This window comes from Daphnia carinata, chromosome 2 (genome assembly GCF_022539665.2).
Source record: "Daphnia carinata strain CSIRO-1 chromosome 2, CSIRO_AGI_Dcar_HiC_V3, whole genome shotgun sequence".
Lineage (NCBI taxonomy): Eukaryota > Metazoa > Arthropoda > Branchiopoda > Diplostraca > Daphniidae > Daphnia > Daphnia carinata.
This window is the reverse complement of record NC_081332.1, coordinates 862,646-880,837: the sequence shown is the minus strand read 5'-3', so window position 1 is coordinate 880,837 and position 18,192 is coordinate 862,646. Positions and strand designations below refer to the sequence as shown.

The 18,192-nt window shown below is 40.3% G+C and overlaps 5 protein-coding genes and 1 pseudogene across 10 annotated transcripts; 4 read left to right on the top strand and 2 right to left on the bottom strand.

The window, feature by feature from the left end:
• Positions 1–4: 4 nt before the first annotated feature.
• On the bottom strand, positions 5–5,011 carry LOC130699572 (signal recognition particle subunit SRP54-like; annotated as a pseudogene).
• A 303-nt stretch (positions 5,012–5,314) lies between these two features.
• On the bottom strand, positions 5,315–6,593 carry LOC130699588 (G patch domain-containing protein 11-like). The gene is made up of 3 exons (XM_057521838.1): positions 6,452–6,593; positions 6,006–6,184; positions 5,315–5,946 (listed from the first exon to the last, which is right to left on the bottom strand). The coding sequence occupies exons 1-3, from the start codon at positions 6,505–6,507 to the stop codon at positions 5,393–5,395; spliced, it is 789 nt and encodes a 262-aa protein (XP_057377821.1). The 5' UTR covers positions 6,508–6,593; the 3' UTR covers positions 5,315–5,392.
• A 1,580-nt stretch (positions 6,594–8,173) lies between these two features.
• On the top strand, positions 8,174–8,907 carry LOC130699571 (uncharacterized). The gene is made up of 2 exons (XM_057521823.2): positions 8,174–8,239; positions 8,305–8,907. Exons 1-2 carry the CDS (start codon positions 8,225–8,227, stop codon positions 8,905–8,907), a joined length of 618 nt encoding a protein of 205 aa, XP_057377806.1. The 5' UTR covers positions 8,174–8,224.
• A 941-nt stretch (positions 8,908–9,848) lies between these two features.
• LOC130699570 (uncharacterized) lies at positions 9,849–10,426 on the top strand. Its single transcript, XM_057521822.2, has 2 exons — positions 9,849–9,869; positions 9,935–10,426. The coding sequence occupies exons 1-2, from the start codon at positions 9,849–9,851 to the stop codon at positions 10,424–10,426; spliced, it is 513 nt and encodes a 170-aa protein (XP_057377805.1).
• A 758-nt stretch (positions 10,427–11,184) lies between these two features.
• On the top strand, positions 11,185–14,187 carry LOC130699591 (ectonucleoside triphosphate diphosphohydrolase 5-like). 6 transcript variants are annotated; one of them, XM_059494223.1, is made up of 12 exons: positions 11,185–11,365; positions 11,726–11,784; positions 11,859–11,985; positions 12,048–12,215; positions 12,270–12,493; positions 12,552–12,663; positions 12,722–12,802; positions 12,865–12,949; positions 13,012–13,361; positions 13,422–13,478; positions 13,536–13,642; positions 13,709–14,187. In XM_059494223.1, the coding sequence occupies exons 2-12, from the start codon at positions 11,755–11,757 to the stop codon at positions 13,784–13,786; spliced, it is 1,419 nt and encodes a 472-aa protein (XP_059350206.1). In that variant the 5' UTR covers positions 11,185–11,365; positions 11,726–11,754; the 3' UTR covers positions 13,787–14,187. The 6 variants fall into 6 exon arrangements, with proteins under 6 accessions (XP_059350206.1, XP_059350207.1, XP_059350205.1 ...); XM_059494224.1 differs by having other exon boundaries at positions 11,185–11,411; XM_059494222.1 differs by having other exon boundaries at positions 11,185–11,594; positions 11,689–11,784.
• Positions 14,188–15,991: 1,804 nt separating this feature from the next.
• LOC130699586 (uncharacterized) lies at positions 15,992–17,723 on the top strand. Its single transcript, XM_057521836.2, has 4 exons — positions 15,992–16,521; positions 16,582–16,786; positions 16,845–17,406; positions 17,478–17,723. Exons 1-4 carry the CDS (start codon positions 16,030–16,032, stop codon positions 17,671–17,673), a joined length of 1,455 nt encoding a protein of 484 aa, XP_057377819.1. The 5' UTR covers positions 15,992–16,029; the 3' UTR covers positions 17,674–17,723.
• The last annotated feature ends 469 nt before the right edge of the window (positions 17,724–18,192 follow it).

The window sequence follows — 18,192 nt, the reverse complement described above, 5'->3', positions numbered from 1 at the left end:
TAACTTACTTCGAGCCAACGGAGCTAAGCGGTGGTTGATCCGGAATTTCTTCATCATTTAGCATTTGTAGGATACGACTAACTTCGGCATGTAGGTCATCTTCCAAGATTTCTGAAAGTAATAAAACAGAATGGGAACCAAGTAGAATAGATAAATAAAAAAAAGGGTAAAAATATGGTGAATTCTAAAAATGCGATAAACTTCAACAAATGAAGAAGATAACTAACTATATGTTTTCTCTTGGATCAATCTTCGAATTTCTTTTCGCAGTCCATCACTTCTTTACAGGTTTAGGTGCTGCTGGAAAAGTAATCAAAACTATGCTCATGTTATCTCGGCTTCCCTAAATAATCCAAAAATCGACGCTGAAAACCCAATTCGTAAAAAAACGATTCAAGTAGCTCTGATACCTTAAAGAGGCAATGATCAACGACAGCCGCGCAAACTTTTGACAAATCATCCGTGATGGTTAATTGATAACGAATGAACTGGCATAGGTCTTCATTCGTCATCACGTCCCAGATCCCGTCGCAAGCGAGAACGAGGAACTGGTCCTCTTCGGGTTTTCGTGTTTCGACGTAGATTTCGGGTGCCGGTGATACCAATTGTTCAGTAGGCCCTACGATGCATTAAGAAAAAAAATTCATACAGCGTTTAAATTAGATGACAGGGATGAAATGAAAGTTATACCTCTGCCTTCGACGCTCTTGTATTCGAAGTCGCCGAGAGCCCTAGAAACCGCTAACGAGCCGTTAACTCGGTGAATCATGACCGAGCCACCCGCGTCTTGTATTCTCTTTTTCTCGGCGGCCACGGTCGGCTTGTGGTCCATCGTGCACACGGCTGCCTCGCCGTTTCGACACAAAACAGCTCGCGAGTCACCGCAATTGGCGATGTAAAAGTGTGTGGGAGATATGAGCGTGCACACTGCCGTCGACCCGCTCTTGTCTTCTCCATTAGCCACACACGGCATTTGCCTCATCGTCTCATCTAATCTATTAGACAATAAATTCTTCTTAAAGATAGCGCAACTAACATGTGACTTTTTTTTTTTTTACTTAAGAAATCCCGCGTGAATGGCACCTCTAATGCTATCTTCAAGTTCGTTGTTTTCTTCATCATTTTCAGCTGTCTTTGGTGAAATTTTCTTGAAGTCCTCTGTTCCTGTAATGGTTGGCAACAAATGACTTGCACAATGAGCTGAAACAGTCGAGCCGCAGTGCCCGTCAAAAACGGCGAAAAATGACCAATCTGCATGTCAAAAACAGGAGAGAATGAGGAATTATGTTAGTCATATGCTACACTTTCTCAGGAACACACATACTACTAATTCAACTTAACATGGAATCCAGCAGGACACAAAATTAACCTAAAACTGACAAAACCATACAGGCAAATGAAGACTTGACATTTATAATACCTTCGAAACCACCTGGTAGCCCACGAATCCGGTATGTGAATCTTCCATTTCTACACGCCAACCTTGCATACTGACAACTCCATATCTGAGTCCATTGCCTTCATTACACTCTTGACTTTTATCCGTTTCGGTTTATCTGAATCCCCCATTTTTTTTCTCAGGTGAAATAAGGTTAGCAATTTCAGCAAGGCCTTTCTTGGCTTTACTAATGATTTGTTTACTCTGGGTGATGACTGTGCTGGATTTCACATCCATGCATTGATGGACGTCCAACAAATTGCTGGCTGTTTCCTAGTGCTTTCCCAAGCACATCACACCGCCTACAAAAAGAAAATTTGGAAAGGTAAGATGTTAATTGAAAAATATTGCCAAAGTCGGGAAGTATGGTTATTAAACATGAATTAAAAATTATTAGATGTGAGTAAAGTACAAAAAGACAAACCATGCAACTTTTAACCTCAACGCGAAAAGAAGCCAAGAAATGGCGCCTAGACGCAGTGGATCTGATAAGCTAGGATAAGATGAAATTTATCTTAGGTGATAACAGTCGTAGTCATTTCTTTACCTGGTATGTGACGTTCGTTTACTCTTGTAACTTTTTTATTGATTTGCTTTTTTCGGCCCGTGTTAATTACAACTGCCAAGACTCCTTCAATAATAATTATAATAGGCGACGGCAAGTCAATAAAAATTTGAGACACTGCAGATTATTATCGCCTGCCTTAACTCAATATCCTCATCGTTGCAAAATCAATTCGCCAAAACTGTTACTATTGTACTACTATCTCCTCCCAACAACGTTCTTCTAATGGCGCCATCGATTATCGAGTTACACGTTTATATCGATATGTAGACTTAGGTATCATCCATCGTTTTTCAAAAGTCATAACAACTTGGAATCATCATTGCCGTTTCTAAATAATTTTTAATTAAATTGCAAACTGGAATTTTGAAATTTACAAATCCAATATGGGATAAGGTATTGAATCACTTTATCACAATAAGGCCATCTAATGAATAATTAGATTACTAATGTAAGGCAATAAGTGAGTGGGACAACTCTGTGCTTTATTTTTGTAATAATACTTATCATGTAATATTCACAAAACAAGTTGCGGATAGAAAATACAATATTATCATTCACCATCATGTATTCCATTGTCACAGTCTCACTTTTTACACATACTCATGGTAAACAAAAAATTTTTGTGGTCAGCCCAAACCGTATAGTCATATCCCTACACAGAGTGTTACATGGATAAAGGAAGGTATGATATAGCCACTTGTGAAAAAAATGCACAGTTTGGAAGATTAGCTACTTCCCTCCTCCTCCTCCCATGCCCATCAGGTTTCCTAGGCCACCGGCAGCCCCTTGTTGAAGTTGTCTCATCATATTCTGCAATCCTCCCATACCACCTTTATGAATAAAACCACATTATAACTTTCCTTTCACCAAACATAACTTAAACTAGTACCATACCCATTCGCTGGAGAACTGACGGATCCATCATACGAGCCATCTGCTGATTCAATTTGGCCATTTGTGTGGGATTCACATTTTTGGTCATATCTCCTCCTGTCAAAACAACACGATAATGCGATTAGATATCCATAATATAAGCCCAGCGCGAAAACTCGGCGTACCTTTGAAGAGTCCCTTGATACCACCCATCTTCTTAACAACGGCTGCGAACTTTGTATATACTGAGAAATCAATTCTTTAACTTCACGTTCAGTCACGCCAGACCCTCTGGCTACCCGCGCCATCCGCGTAGGTTGTTTGCTGAAAAGTTTAGCTCCATCTTGATTGTCTAGCTCAGAATCGTTCATACTATCCATGATTGTCATCAATTTCTTGAGTCTGGCCATTGACTCTTGTTCACCACCTTTGGTCATGAAATCTTGACTGAAGCCCGGTATCATCCCCTGTATTTCAAAAATAAATATATATATATATATATATATATATACTGAAACAATTTTTAAAATAGAATTAAGAAAATGAAAAAAAAAGAAAAACTTAACAGTGGAGTAGCATATTCTTGAACTGCAGTATAGAAGTTAAAAGCACTCACCATGATTTGAGAAAACGGTCCCATCTTCATGATGTTCGTAAACTGTTCGTACATATCGCGTAAAGTGAACTGTCCATGCTTAATTTTTTCTATGAGTTCCTCATTGTCGTCCAACTTTAGCTCATTGACTTTGTCTATGAGGCCTTCGATATCACCAAGCCCCAGCAATTTGCTAATAAAAGGCTTCGTCTTAAACGGTTCAAGGTCGTCGATATGCTCTCCGGTACCAATGAAAATTACGGGGACTCTGCGTGGCAGCCACACTAGTCATTTGCAAAATGTATGCGTAAAGCAAATCTTTTAAACATTTTTTTTTTACGTGGCTGACTTACGCGCTGAGGGCACCACCACCCTTGGCGTGACCATCCAACTTTGTGATGATAACTGAACCGACATCTACTTTTTCTTTGAAAGCACGGGCTTGCGCCTCGCAAGCTTGACCGATGGAAGCGTCCATCACGAAGATAATGTTGTCTGGTTTCTTTCGTTTTCGATCAAGAATTTTGGTAAATTTCTAGTGTTAAATTGTATTTTATTCGTTTTACTTACCACAGCATTTGAAACTTGCAACATTTCTTCGAAAAGAGAATCCTCTTGCTTGTGTCGGCCACTTGTATCCACCACGATGAACTCAAAATTCTCCGCTTTGAACATATCAACACCCTCCTGGGCAATAACCACCGGATCAACTTCTGTGTAGCTAAAAAATATGGAATCAAAACAAACTGCTGTGTAAATGATAAAACACTTAGGTTACCTTCCGTAAAAAGGGATTCTGCTTTTGTGGCATTCTGTTTAAAAGCTGATCATAAAGCACCAGCACGGAAGGTATCGGCACAGACAAGACAAGATTTCCAGCCTTTCTTCATATAGTGGTAGGCCAACTTTGTGCAAGTTGTGGTTTTACCAGAACCTTGTAGACCAACAAACATGATCACATTTGGTCGTCCCTTACTGGCTGATATGGCTTGACTCCAGGATCTACTAACTACCATTTCAAAAAACGTTAAGAAAAAATAACAGCTGGAAGTTTGTTTGGGTGTACCTTGATTAGCTCTTTGAAGACTGCACTTTGGATCATACGGCGCTTGTTCAAACCACCAGCCATGTCATCGAAATCAATGACTGATTTCACATTTTCTCTTAACTGTTTTACCAATCTGATATTGACATCTGATTCAAGCAAAGCGGCGCATATTTCTTTAGCATAGCATTTAAAACCTACGTGGACAAGAAAATTTTGTTGAGTGAAATTTATACTAGCAGAGAACGAACAAGAGCACGTCACTCTCTTACTTCTCTAAACAACTACGGGCGAAGGGCTCCTCTTCTAGCCAGGAGTAAGAATTGGCGACAAATTTCTAATCGTATTTATTACCATTTTCTTATGGTAATACGAACAAACTAGCTGCCTACCTGCTAGCCGCACTGGTGTTAGAAACAAAAACTTATTGGTATCGAAGAGGGTCACATATCCCGATGATTAGCTGCCTGCATCCATGAACCTAGTGGCCATGGGGAGATTTACCAACAACCTACGACCTACGATTACCTCTTCTCTACCTCAGTTTTGTGGGTCGATCTTTAACATGTAGTGAACGGTACTACAGATCGATGTGAAACGTCTGTATATGTGTTGTGTAGGTATATGTGTGTATTGTTTTTTTAGTGTGGTGCCATTTTTAGCCCCTTTATAGTAGGCATGGCTCTTCTTTTTTCTTTTTTCTTCTTTCTTCATATCCAGCGTTGTCATTTTGTTTTTTGCGTTTAACAAAATCTTATGGAACCTGTGTCCAACCAAATAGAAAAAAAATGAGCGTTGTTTAAAGTTTTGTTGACAATTAAAATATTCGTTTCATATGCAAGCAAATTACATAAAAACCATTTGAACCACTTATCAATGTTCATCTCGCGTGGCACCAGGACAACTGGAACTGAGATCTAGATCGTCATTAAATTTCGTTGCACACCAAGTGCAATACCAATGCACTTGGCGGAGGTATGCCGTGATCAACTCCAATTGTTCACCAGGTTCTAAAAGTTGTTCTTCTTCTTTTTCTTCAACGTTTTCGTCTTCTTGATCAGATTTGTCCGACTCTTTGACCACTTGGGGCCAAAACCAAAGTTCAGCCGGTTCCAGGATGTTCTTTTCTTCGTCCAGAACTTGGCACATCCGTTGGCTCTTCCTCAAATCAACGAGCATGAGTTTCTGCACGGTTTCATCCTTTTTACGATTTCTAAATTCAGTTACACTTGTCGAACTGTTTTGGCTAGAGATTCTGTTCTGCAACATTGTCATCTTTCTTTGTAGTATATCCTTCACGGCAGCCTCTCTACCCAATCCAGCTCGCGTAGCCTTTATTTCAACGGCTACAGGCTCCACACGACCTTCTTCTGTCTTTCCCAAGCCTTTGCCTGGATTGTAACCCATTTTTTGTAACATGGCAAAGCCTGCAATAAAAGTAGAATGCAAATTATTTGTCTAAAGATCTAATTTTATTCTTTCATACCTTTATTCTGGCTACTAATAGCTGTGCTTAGCCCTTCTTCACGCTTTTCAGCCTCTAAAACTCTGACTGGTTTGTTCAATTTTCTCATTTTTTCATTTGCACTTCGGTGCTGCTCCTCCAACTGGAACTGCCTTTTAGTGCTCTGCTTGAAAACTAGTCCTGGCCTGACATCTTTTACACTGTAAAATGATTCAGTATGAAAATGACGTAAGATCCAGAAACATTAAACAATTAAACTAATGAATTTTAAACACACTTTTTGTTATAATTTCCTCACTTAATTGATTTTCAGTGAATTTGATATTCATTACGACGACGGAAACCAAAACTATACATCTTGAGACAGTAGTTTTCTTTCATTTCTCTGCCTCTTAAATTTGTTTTAGATCCAACCCATAAGCTTGCTTAGATAAAACACCATCATTGGAGTAAGACATTCATATTACCATGCCGCCAAGAATTCTTCAGACATGTAATCCGGCTCCTCGTCAGTATCTGCCATAATTGTTATTTCTGGTCAACAAAATCGAACAACAATCATTATTTCTCCAGCCTGACTGCTGGAACAGAAACGTCTTTGTAATTTCATGGTGTATAGCAGACAAACTGCTCAGTGGGGAACAACATTGCCGCGTTTTTCAAAAAATAAGCGCCAAAATTTGAAGAACAACACAAATCTATTTTCTTCGTGCTTGGATGGACTACTTCTATTTCATGTAACATGATTATCGAAAATAACGTCATGATTGAAATAGTGTACCAATCAATGTATTTGACGTACAAGGCTTACAGCATTGGAAATGAAAATGCAATTAATTGGTCGAAAATGAATCTTTCTTCCACCACATCAGTTCCAGCTGTGTGGTAGTATTAAATTCAAGGGAATCAAAGCGAGCTGCAAATGCACCTAATATGGAGGCGGTGGTGCGTAGGCAGGTGCGGGGGGAGAATACGCAGGCGGCGGCGGAGCGTATGATGGTGGGGCATAAGCCGGAGGAGCGTAAGGTGGAGGAGCGTAGCTTGGTGGGGGAGCATAAGGTGGGGGTGAATACTCTGGAGGTGGTGAATAAGCTGGAGGAGGGTAGGGCGGGTATTCTGGCACGCCGACATGGACAGGAACTGGTTGCTCCACGAGACCGACCATGGTCATTGCCGGGACTCCAGCGCCTTTCGGTCCAAGACCCAAACCGAGGCCGAACCCGCCTTTCTTGCTGTAGTACAAGAATCGCTTATGCCGTTCGCCATGGCTCTTGCGTTCTTCCTCTCCTTGGCAACTCCAAAGGCATAGTGAAAGCAATAGAACCTAGCATTACAGCCAAATGAACAGTTAGAATCTCGGTCTGAAGAATTGTTAGATAAAACACACGTAAAAAACTGAATCGTAATAATGAAAAATTAAAATGAATTACCACGACTGAGACGCAATGCAATTTCATCTTGCCACAGAACCCCGAACAGAGTGGGACAGGTTTCCAATTGGTTTTCGAATTGCTATTGGCTTGAAGCCGGTAGAAGATCGAATGATGCCGCTCAACATCTCTTCTTCTTCTTTTTATTCATTTTCATTGCTATATTATGGTGTGCGACCTTAAAATTCAAAACAAATTTCCAGTAGAATAAAATGTGAATACTCATGGTCAATTATTAATTCAAGGTATTTCAGGTGCTTGACAAGGTCGATTCCACAAAGCTAACGTTTTAAACTCTACATTTTTCGTGAAAAATTCGGAATAACTCAAGTAGGATCATAAGTTAAACTACAGTAAACCAGATTTTCCAAAATGCAAATTTCTTTTTACCGATAAATAAACCGTGAGGTATTCGTAAACCATTAGCATAGTGAGTAACGTACATCGTACTGAAATTACGTACATCTCTACCAAAGTAAATTGTTTTCGCTTCTACTTGTTTCATGGACGAGTATTACCTGTGAAAACTGAGATTAACGACTTCCGAGAAAAAAATTACAAGACAACAATGATTACATTTTTGAAAACCTATTAGCTCACGAAGGTCAGAGTTTAACCTTTGGGTTCTTCCCGGGAAAAGTTTAAACCCCTCGCTACATTACATCGTTTTGAAAGAATGGAAGGCAATAAATACCGACTTGCGTGGTCCTATCAGCATCAATCACCAGCCTTCATCGGCCTAGTATTGTTGCCAATCGTTGTTCCAGAAACACGGTTATTGTTCAGAGGTGTAACTGTAACACCTCTACGATGAAGTTCCGCAAGGTAATTTCGATAATTTCAGATGTTAACATGGTACTTTGAATTTAATTCTATTCGCTATCCTAAAGAATGTAGCGCTGCTGTCGCTGTTGGTTCTCTTTAGTTTGATGGCTGCTAGAGCTGATGAAGAGGAGAGCACTACGACCACGGAGGGATCTACTTCTACAGAGGAATCTACCGACGACTCGATAAATCGAGATAAGCGTTTCTTGTTCTTTATGAAGAAGAAAGGCGGCGGAGGAGGTGGTGGAGGAAAAGGATTAGGAGACGTCGACAATCCAATTCCGATGGTGGGAATCGTTCAGCGACCTGTGCCTGTTCCTGTTCCTATACCGATGGACTATCCTCCTCAACCTTATGCTCCTCCGCCAAGCTATTCTCCTCCAGCATATGCTCCTCCTCCTAGCTACCCACCTCCATCTTATCCTCCCCCGAGTTATTCCCCACCTCCGTACGCTCCCCCGCCAAGCTATTCACCCCCACCTTATGCACCTCCTTCTCCTCCGCAATATGCCCCTCCTTCCCCACCACAATATGCCCCTCCCTCGCCTCCGCAATACGCCCCTCAATCTCCTCCGCAATATACCCCTCCCTCGCCTCCGCAATATGCCCCTCCTTCTCCTCCAGCTCCTCCTGCTTATTCGCCACCAGCTCCACCTTCTTATCCATAAAGGATTCTTTTTAATGTTCCTCATGGGCGGATTAGCAAACCACCACCTTTTGAGCTGGCTTAAAAGAAAACGTAGTAAATGTCTGTAGTTTTGAATGCTTACCAAATATTGTTAGGTTCGATGTGAGTTATCGAGAATATAGTAATTCATGGTAGTTGTTTTTTCGTCTCATTTGTTTCTTCCTTCTGTGAACAGTGAATTAGCCTGTAACATTTCAAGTATCTATGGCTTTTTTTCCAAACTGTTTCAAGGACTGATAACCCTCCCCACATCTCTCTGAAAATAAAAATACAATTTATAATAAATTAAATTGAATCGTATTACATTTACGAGTGAACAAAAATAGAAAATGAAACTGCCGATAAACAGGGTATCTTTGTTATCAGAGAACAAACCGATTACGTCATCGGGTTTTTCTTGCGTGCTTGTGTTTACGTTACTTGAGTGAGTGATGAAAAAAGGAATGTTTTAAATAACCCCTAACTTGAATCAATAATAATAAACATCAATATGAGTTCCTAAGAATTTACCTATTTTATTTTCGACAAGCTGTCAACGATGTTCTGCGCGCGTATTTTCGCATGTGATTTAACCTCCATTAGTTAGAAAAATGATATTTTCCACCTGAATTTCGGCGAAACGTGCACAAGTAAGCTGTTTTTATTAATCTATTATGCCACCTTAATACTATTTTCGATAAAAGCACGTGAAATCGGCCCACAGAAATTGCATGAAATTTCATCGAACCTTGCGATGGCCTTATGAATTCTATACAAATCCATCAATTGGGAATAAAGAAAAGACATTCAGTTGTTCGCATCTATCGTGTCAACAACTATAAAACAGTGTCTCAATAACAAATCTGACAGTATATAAAACGATGCACCCAAGAAATTAAAGCATTGACTCGATTGTAGACCGGTCGGCAACACTTGGCAAGGATGAAATTTCAAATAATTTCAGTATTAGTACGACTATTTCATCATGTTATTTTGACAATTTATTTTAATGTTATTTTTTTTTTCAGGTACTCATTTTCCTTATGGCAGGAGCAGTAAAATCAAGTAAACGTCAAAAACGTTTCATTCTTTTGAAAAGAATTCTACAGATGAACGGTGGAGGGGATTCCTCTCTCTTCCGAGACCCAGCACCTTCGTGTCCACCCATCTACATTCAACAGCAATCACAAACAGCGGCTACTCAGACACCCTACTACACTACTACACCCACTCCTTATTATACCACAACAACCACCCCTTATTATACTACTATGCCAACCGCCTATTATACATCGCCGGCTTACAACCCTCCACCAGTATATGAGTACACTACACCAACACCTCCGCCAGCTTACAATAAACCAACTTATCCACCAAGTAAGCCAAGATACGAACAGCTACCGACTTACCTCCAAATGCCACCAATCTACAAGCCACCTACGCCGTCCGAGCAGATTTATAATCAGCAACAACCTCCGTCATCGTACCAATCTCCACTTTTGCCACACCAAATGTTCTGAAATTAAAACAAGAAGTTTAGTTTAGTATAGAATGAAAAATGCACGGGTTGCACATGTCAAAATTCATCACTAAGCCTTCGGAATGTAAACTCAATTTGCTACATACGTCAATTGCTAATACAGAAACGACTTTTGAAAATACGAAACTGGAAATAATATTTCGCTAGAATTATTTGGCTTCATTGTTTCTTTGATAATCTAATTACAACACATATCATTGTTGCATCAGAAATTTTCTTTGCTAACACTTCTTTAAACTAATTTAAATGTTTTTCTAGACGGAATACCTAATTAATCACGGCAAGTGTGCAAGGGAACTTGGCCCAGTACCCAGAAAGCAATAGACGAATGAAGAATGTCTTCTCGTGACTTGGCAAACCGTCACATTCGGTAGCTTTTGAAACACTGGAAAATAACACGTCATTCAACACAAGAATTTTATGTGCCAGAAAACTCCAATTAGTAACACTACATTGCATTGTAAGCCATATTTCTACTGGTTCATCAGACGTTAATTTTTAGGGCAGAATCCCTGCACGAGGAATGTATGCCATGTTTAGTTTTTAATTTAAATAAAAACAAAGAGCCATTCTCTGATAGATAAAATCACCTAGCAACAAGCAAGGCTTTGTGCAAGTCATACCTGATAAACGTTCGAGTTTCACTCGTACATTAACGTAGAGAAATTGGGACGAGTCACACAATCACCACATGCTCGTTGCCGCCTCAGTGCTTGCTGACTGTTATCTTTTATTTCCATCAAGTGAAAGAAAAAGAGCGCCATCTCTGTCGTCTGCAAACATTCCCGTCATCACATTCCGGACGAGTCTAATTTGATCAGTTGTTAATCTGGCTTCTGTCACTGCCTAGAAAAAATAATTATAACTGAAGGGGAACTACTAGTAGCGAGCCAACAGTGATGCATATCTCCGGAACAGCGTGATTCACTTTTCCTTCGTATTCTTCTTCAGCTTTGAAAAATCTGGTCTTTCAGAGAATAGTCTTCAAAAATTTGTCTGCCCCATTGCACATGCCTCAAGTGCACTATTATCTTTGTCGGTTTTGGGATTGCCCGTGTCTGTCGTAATTTTGCGAGCTTTTACCAAAGTCCCATTGTCGTGCATCAAGTTGTTTTTCCTTTGCATTTCTTGTGTGTTTATAATTCCAGGTAACCCAACATAACCAAGAGCTACAATACTACTTACATTGTTGTTGAACATAACAGCTGTTTGCACTATTTGTTTAATTGATACTGCTAACAGAAATCAAAATGCAGTCCTTTTCTTTTCTTGACAATAGACGAGATTTGCTAGGCTGCATCCCATAGGATGAACATGTCTGTGAGAAATCGTAACAAGGTAGCAGACATGTTTTTTACTGTTTTGTTAAATCAATAATAGTTATTTGAGAAAATACCATGGCTGTCATCCAGTTTACCCCAGAGAAGAATACGACAATGTCTATTAAAGAGAAGACGACTAGCATTTCAAGAGCCTTCCTAGTCATACGGATACTCTTCTTCACAACTGTGATTGCACTGACTGTTCTTATTGCAACAGGTAAGAAATAGTGTAGAAACAAAATGAATTGGATATGCCTTAATAGACTTTTTACGTTCAAGTTATGGTCAACAACACAACAGGCTGGATTTCTCCCCATCACAGCACGAACCTTTTGGACAAGCTTTCTTTAAGCCTTGGCCTTCAGGAGCATGTTTACACGGTTGTTATTGATGCTGGTAGTACAGGCTCAAGAGTGTTGGCTTTTACCTTTCATCGGTCATTATCAGGTAAATACAAAGTCCATTAAATCGTGCCTTCTCTTAAACAATTACTTTTCATAGACCGAAGTGTTAAACTCGACCAAGAGTTCTATTCACATATCAAACCCGGCCTGTCTTCCTTTGCCGACGACCCCAAAAAAGGAGCAGATTCCATCAAACAGCTTTTAGACAAGGCCAAAAAAGTTGTACCCCCTCACCTTTGGCACCAAACGCCCCTAGTCCTGAAGGCAACAGCCGGCTTGAGACTTTTACCTACTGAAAAAGCAAATCTTATTCTTGAAGAGGTAAATGCCTTTTTCATTACACCGTTTGCCCACTTACTAGGGTTGTGTACAATTTCAGGTACGTCGAGTATTTGAAGAATCTGGATTCATGGTGACACCGCGGTCGGTGAGCATCATGGACGGCATTGACGAGGGTCTCTTTTCTTGGTTTACCATCAATTTCCTCCTCGGTTGGTAACTTTGAATTCGTAGCTTACTTGAATAAAAACATGATTTGTTGTTTTACAGATCGTCTGCACCATCCTGAACAAACCGTGGCAGCATTAGACTTGGGTGGAGGTTCAACGCAAATTACTTTCGTTCCCAAAGGTAGGAATCCAAAAATTTACTGTTTAGATTAGAACAATTACGTAATTTTCTAAAAAACTTAGAAAAAAGTACAATGGAGGGAGCCCCTCAAGGATTTATCCACCAAGTAGCCACCCTTCAGCAAAAGATTGATGTTTACTCATTTAGGTATATAACGTTTCGGTACTATTTCATTGCACACTGTAACATTATCTTTTGTTTTAAAATAGTTACCTTGGGTTAGGATTGATGGCAGCGCGAAAACAAATTCTGTCGGCTGGCCAAGAGGAAGGAGAACTTGAATTGCGTTCACCTTGCATTAACCCTATGGTAAAGAAAGGTTGGACTTATAGTGGCGTGAATTACATTGTGAAAGGAACTCACGATGTTGACGTCGAGAAAATTCCTCTGTCCGAGTGGCAAAAGAAAGGCGGTGTACCTAAAGCTGATTTTAACGAGTGCCTCAGACTCAGTCGTAGTCTTCTAGAAACTTCTGTTCATAAACCTGCCGAGCTCAATGACCGCGAAGTGTTGGCCATTTCGTATTATTACGACAGAGCCAGCGACCATGGTTTGATAGGTATATTTTCTTAAATTCCTTTAAATCCACAGCCACCCTAATAAACTTTCATTTATTCAGACTCATCTGAGGGTGGAACATTGACCATAAAAGAATTATTTAAAATGGCAGAACAAAGTAATTTGATTTAAATTAAAATTACCTTGAATTTTCACTAAATTTTTATGTCGATAGTTTGTGCCGTCCCGAATCCGGACCAAGCTTTTGCCTGCTTGGATATGACCTATATTTCTGCCTTGCTTCATCATGGGTTCGGTTTAGCTACCAATACCAAGTTGCAGGTGTGTTCAATATGGCAAGCGTTTCATCCTTCCATTACATTAATCGTTTCTTTTGTAAAAAAACAGTTGAGGAAGAAGATTGACGGCTACGAGACCAGTTGGGCTTTGGGCGCCGCTTTCCATGTTCTTCATAATGGAATTTAAAGTGCCAGTGATAGTGCCGTATCACATTATGATGAATAAGCTTTTCGTTTTGTACGAGGAATCTTTACTTTCGGTTTCTCTCATTGTGTTGTTGAACTTGAATGTGCCTTCCTCTCTCTCTATTGTTGGTCAACTTAATTTTTCTTCCTTTCTTCCATTGGTTGCTCCTTTGCTATAGTGTCTGCCCTTTTTATTTTAACATTCCTCAATGGCGCTTGATGTTTGCAGCCCAAGTGCAATGCTATAAGAGTCGATCTTCCCAAAACACCAAGTTCCGTTTGTTCCCATTTTAATTCCTCGCATAGTCGGAGATCAAGTAGTGTTGGCTTTTCCTTACATTTGCGTGGTTGGTTACAGCTGCTTTTAATCAACTGTAAATATATAATAGTTTGAAGGTCATGGGTGATGAAATAAATAATATAATGAACAGTTTGGCTTATACTTAATGGTTCATCATTTGCCATAAAATGATTGCTTTCCTCAACTATTTACTATGAAAGTACCTATAGCATTCCAGAAGAGCGTGTAACAACGTATTGAGTTATCCGCCTTTGATCTTGGGTGGCTTTATTACTTTCAAAAATTACAACGACATTCCATTTCACTTGAATACTGAACTTTCAAATTCTCCGTTTACGTAGGCGAAATATATGCCTTGAATCTACATCCAAGAGAAGTAGAATTATGGAAACTTTACTTCCTTAAAAGTCTACAATAATCTAAGATCTATACTCTAATAAATGCTAATTAAGACTTTGAAAATATTTTCTTGAGGAAAACGACTTACTTGATCCGGGTTTCTTTTGTTTTTCCAGCAACAGGAATATTAAAGGGTCATCTTCTCTTCGCCAAATTTGGAAAAAACCCATTGATTAGAAATGTCCAAGGTTTTTCTCGGCCATTGGTGTCAGGAATTTCTGGTTTTCAAATGACGTGATTGCTGTCTTTGATGATAGCTCAACTATATCACACAGATTTCTCCTCTAACCTGTAACAAAAGCTTTCCTTAATTGTGTGTTAATAACATTATTAGTAAGTTTAAGGTCACTAATACGAGTCAAAAACGATTTTCAGAGTTACCTGTCTACGGTTCATTTCGTTCTTTTTTCAGCCTATAACACTGACCTGCGCCATAGGTGTACGTGTTTACATAACTGGATAGTCTTTATAATGGGCTTGCAGTTGCGTTCCACCAGCATGCCGAGTGATTCAGCATTTTTCTTTAGCCGGAAGCGTGAATCACGACGTGGGCGGCACCGATACAGGTGTCGATATGCTTTGTTCATTTTTTTTCAATAACTTGGTGACCGATAACAAAACGTTCCATTTGAGTTGCGACTTGTTCCACTAACCTCAGTGTCATTTGGCTTGTGATACAAACTGGAATCGCCCACTCCAGTCAGAACACTTTCGAAATTCTATGTAAACGCGTAGAACCTAGAAGAGAAAAAACAAAAACAAAATTCAAGCATTAAAATAATCACACAAAAAATAAGTGAAGCCTGCTAGAATATAAACGCTGTAACCAATTATTCTAATTGCACTTTCTATTCCTATATGCGATTACGTCTGTTTGGACATTATCGAGATACGAGTAGTAATCTTTCAAGTCGGTTAAACAGAGAGAAATAATTCCGAATAAAATATGTTTACACGATAACGTTTTCGGGATGCTCCCTCGTCCTTGTCTTGATGGGGAGTAGAAAGGGAACTCCCCTGTCAGGCGGACCAGTTCGCTTTTAATCAAAGCGCTCTCTCGCAATGACAGAAACCCAAACTGAAACATTTGCTCAATTTCAATGCGTACATATTTATCGTTGCAGAAAAACCGGTCGGGAAAAATAGAAACGCGTGCGTGTGAAAGCTGACGGTGATGAGTGACCCAATAACAGCTGATAATTCATACACACAGAGTTGCTACAGATGCAACTCGCATCAAAAAAGGAAAAAATCTACCGTTAGGTCTGACCAAGTTTTAATGCAATACCGTCCCAATTCAAAAAAACTGGAAGATGAGAATGCCACTCATTTTCTCCGACAGCAAAATCCTTTTTTTTTTTTTTTTTTTTTTTTTGGTGGATACAGAAGGTGAAAGCTCAGCGAACACGGGGATCAGTTTTCTCCTATACACCTTCATTGCGAACGAGCTCATCTCACTTCACCTCAACTCTGTGACCAGTCAAGTGCTCAAAAACCATTCGCTCGCCGGTGGGGGAAACAATAAACGAAACTCAATATCCACGATGGATGGCATCATTGTAAGCATAGCCGTTTTACTCGTATCGTTGCTGGCTATTCTTCTCGGATCTAGCGCCCAGCAGCAGAGCCTCGCCCCGGAGAATCGCACGAGATTAATCCGATCTTCCATCCCGTACGCGAATGACAGACGAACATGGACGGAAAAATTATTTTCACGAGGAATAACAAGGAAGAGTTCCAGAAGAAGTTCGAAAGACGATGGGCGTAGTTTATCGACGTTAACCAAGAAAATGAAGAAATGGTTAAAGAAAAAGGAAAAGAAAGAAGAATTCAATCCGAATATTGTCGTACTGCCAACGGACGACGCTACGCCTTTCTTCCAGCAAACGATGCCCGCCAACGGAACGATTCCAGACGATGGTTGCGATTCAAATTCCGTTCGGTTCGCAAAGGATGGAAAATGCTACCCCGTGCTCGGTCGAGGCCCTTGCAATGACCCCAAGCAGTGGGTCACAGTGGACCCCTACACGTTCAAGGTATGACGGGAAATGTTTGTGTCAAAAGAAAAGGAAACATAAAAATGCAAATCTTATCAGGGACGATGCACTCCGCGGCTCTGCGGAAGGGAAAGAGTTTTCGTCGTTCGCGATGGACTTTGTCACGATATCTACGACCCGATCGAATGCCAAGGCGGTCGTCGTCTCTATTATTCGCCTTACGGAGACCCCATTTGCGATTGTCCCGTTGGACATTATCCTTTCCCGTACCCTCAGGACGATTGTGTCCCACTTTTCACTCAAGGTTAGCCAACTATACTTAGTTCCGCCATCACGTTACTGCAATTCCTCGATTTCTTCAGGCCCGTGTCCCTACCGACATGTTTTAACTATCGATTCGGAGGGGGGTTTGAGTTGCACGCCATCTCAATGTCCAGAATTGCCCGCGACAATCTACGGAGACGGTGCCATCTACGGCCATGCGCGACAGGTGCAATGGGTACCCACCAAGAACGGAGTCTGTTACGAGCTGGGAACGAGCGGCCCGTGTTCGAGTTATGATTCTCAAGATAAGCTGTTGGGATATGACGTTTTGAAACGTCAACTGGAATGCGTCGATATCACCAATCCTACTTCGCCCTATTTCTCTTCGTGCGAAGAAAACAATTTACTCGATAGCGTTTACGATCAGTTTCATCCCGAATACGACGTCTTCCGCATCTGGTTGGCTTATCAGAGTCTTCACTTTGAAGACGCGGTCAAGTACGGTAAGAAAAAGAAGAGTAAGAAGATAATCAAAGGCAATGGATACGAACGTCGACAACAGGGAAGTTTAGGAGCCATTCAATTTCCCAGCAGCAATATTCCTTTGCTCAATCCTAGTCGGACTGGAACTGGACAGGGCAAAGGCACCAACCCGATAGTGTAAAAGAAAATTGTTAATACCTTTACGATTGTCCACGGTACGATATTAATTTCTGATGGTTTTCATGCAGACCCGACCGGAACCGAAGGGAAGTGCAGCAAGTTGTTAAGCCGGGCAGTTCAACAAACTGCCAGGGACGTCAAGTGTTTAACGCTGCACTGGTCAGTGTCGAAACGCATTTTAGCTTCCAGCTTCTTATTTATGCATCAACCACCATAAGGGGACAGCCTTCAATAGTTTTGTTAAATAGACATTATTTCAAATAAATACACTTGTTCAATATATACCTCTGTATATTCAGCTGTAAAAATATAGAGATCTATATGCTACCACACGCTGTTTTTCTTTCTGCATTTCGTCGTTCATAATCGCATCCATCAATTCTTCATGAATTGGCCGATAGACATATTTCAGCTTTACCATCAGGCTGTTGGTTCTCGGGATTGAGTGATCTGTAACAAAAAACCTCGACCTATTTAAGCAGATCTGATCACCTATGACATGTTCTTTGCAGATTTTCATGCAAATGGACGATATTAGCTTTTTCCGCCCTAACGGTGTGCCGCTTCGTTTCATCTATATTCAATTGATAAAGTTAGAAAATGTCTTCAGATGCTCCTACATTGTAACATTTGAATTATTTACCTATCATGCTACACACTGATTTTGTGGATTATCTCTCTGCGGCAGTTGAGTTTTTCAGGTAGCCATGACAATAGCACCTCAGTCTTGAAGATCAAGTAACAAATATATCCATATATTCTTGTCTTGATATAAATTTTCCA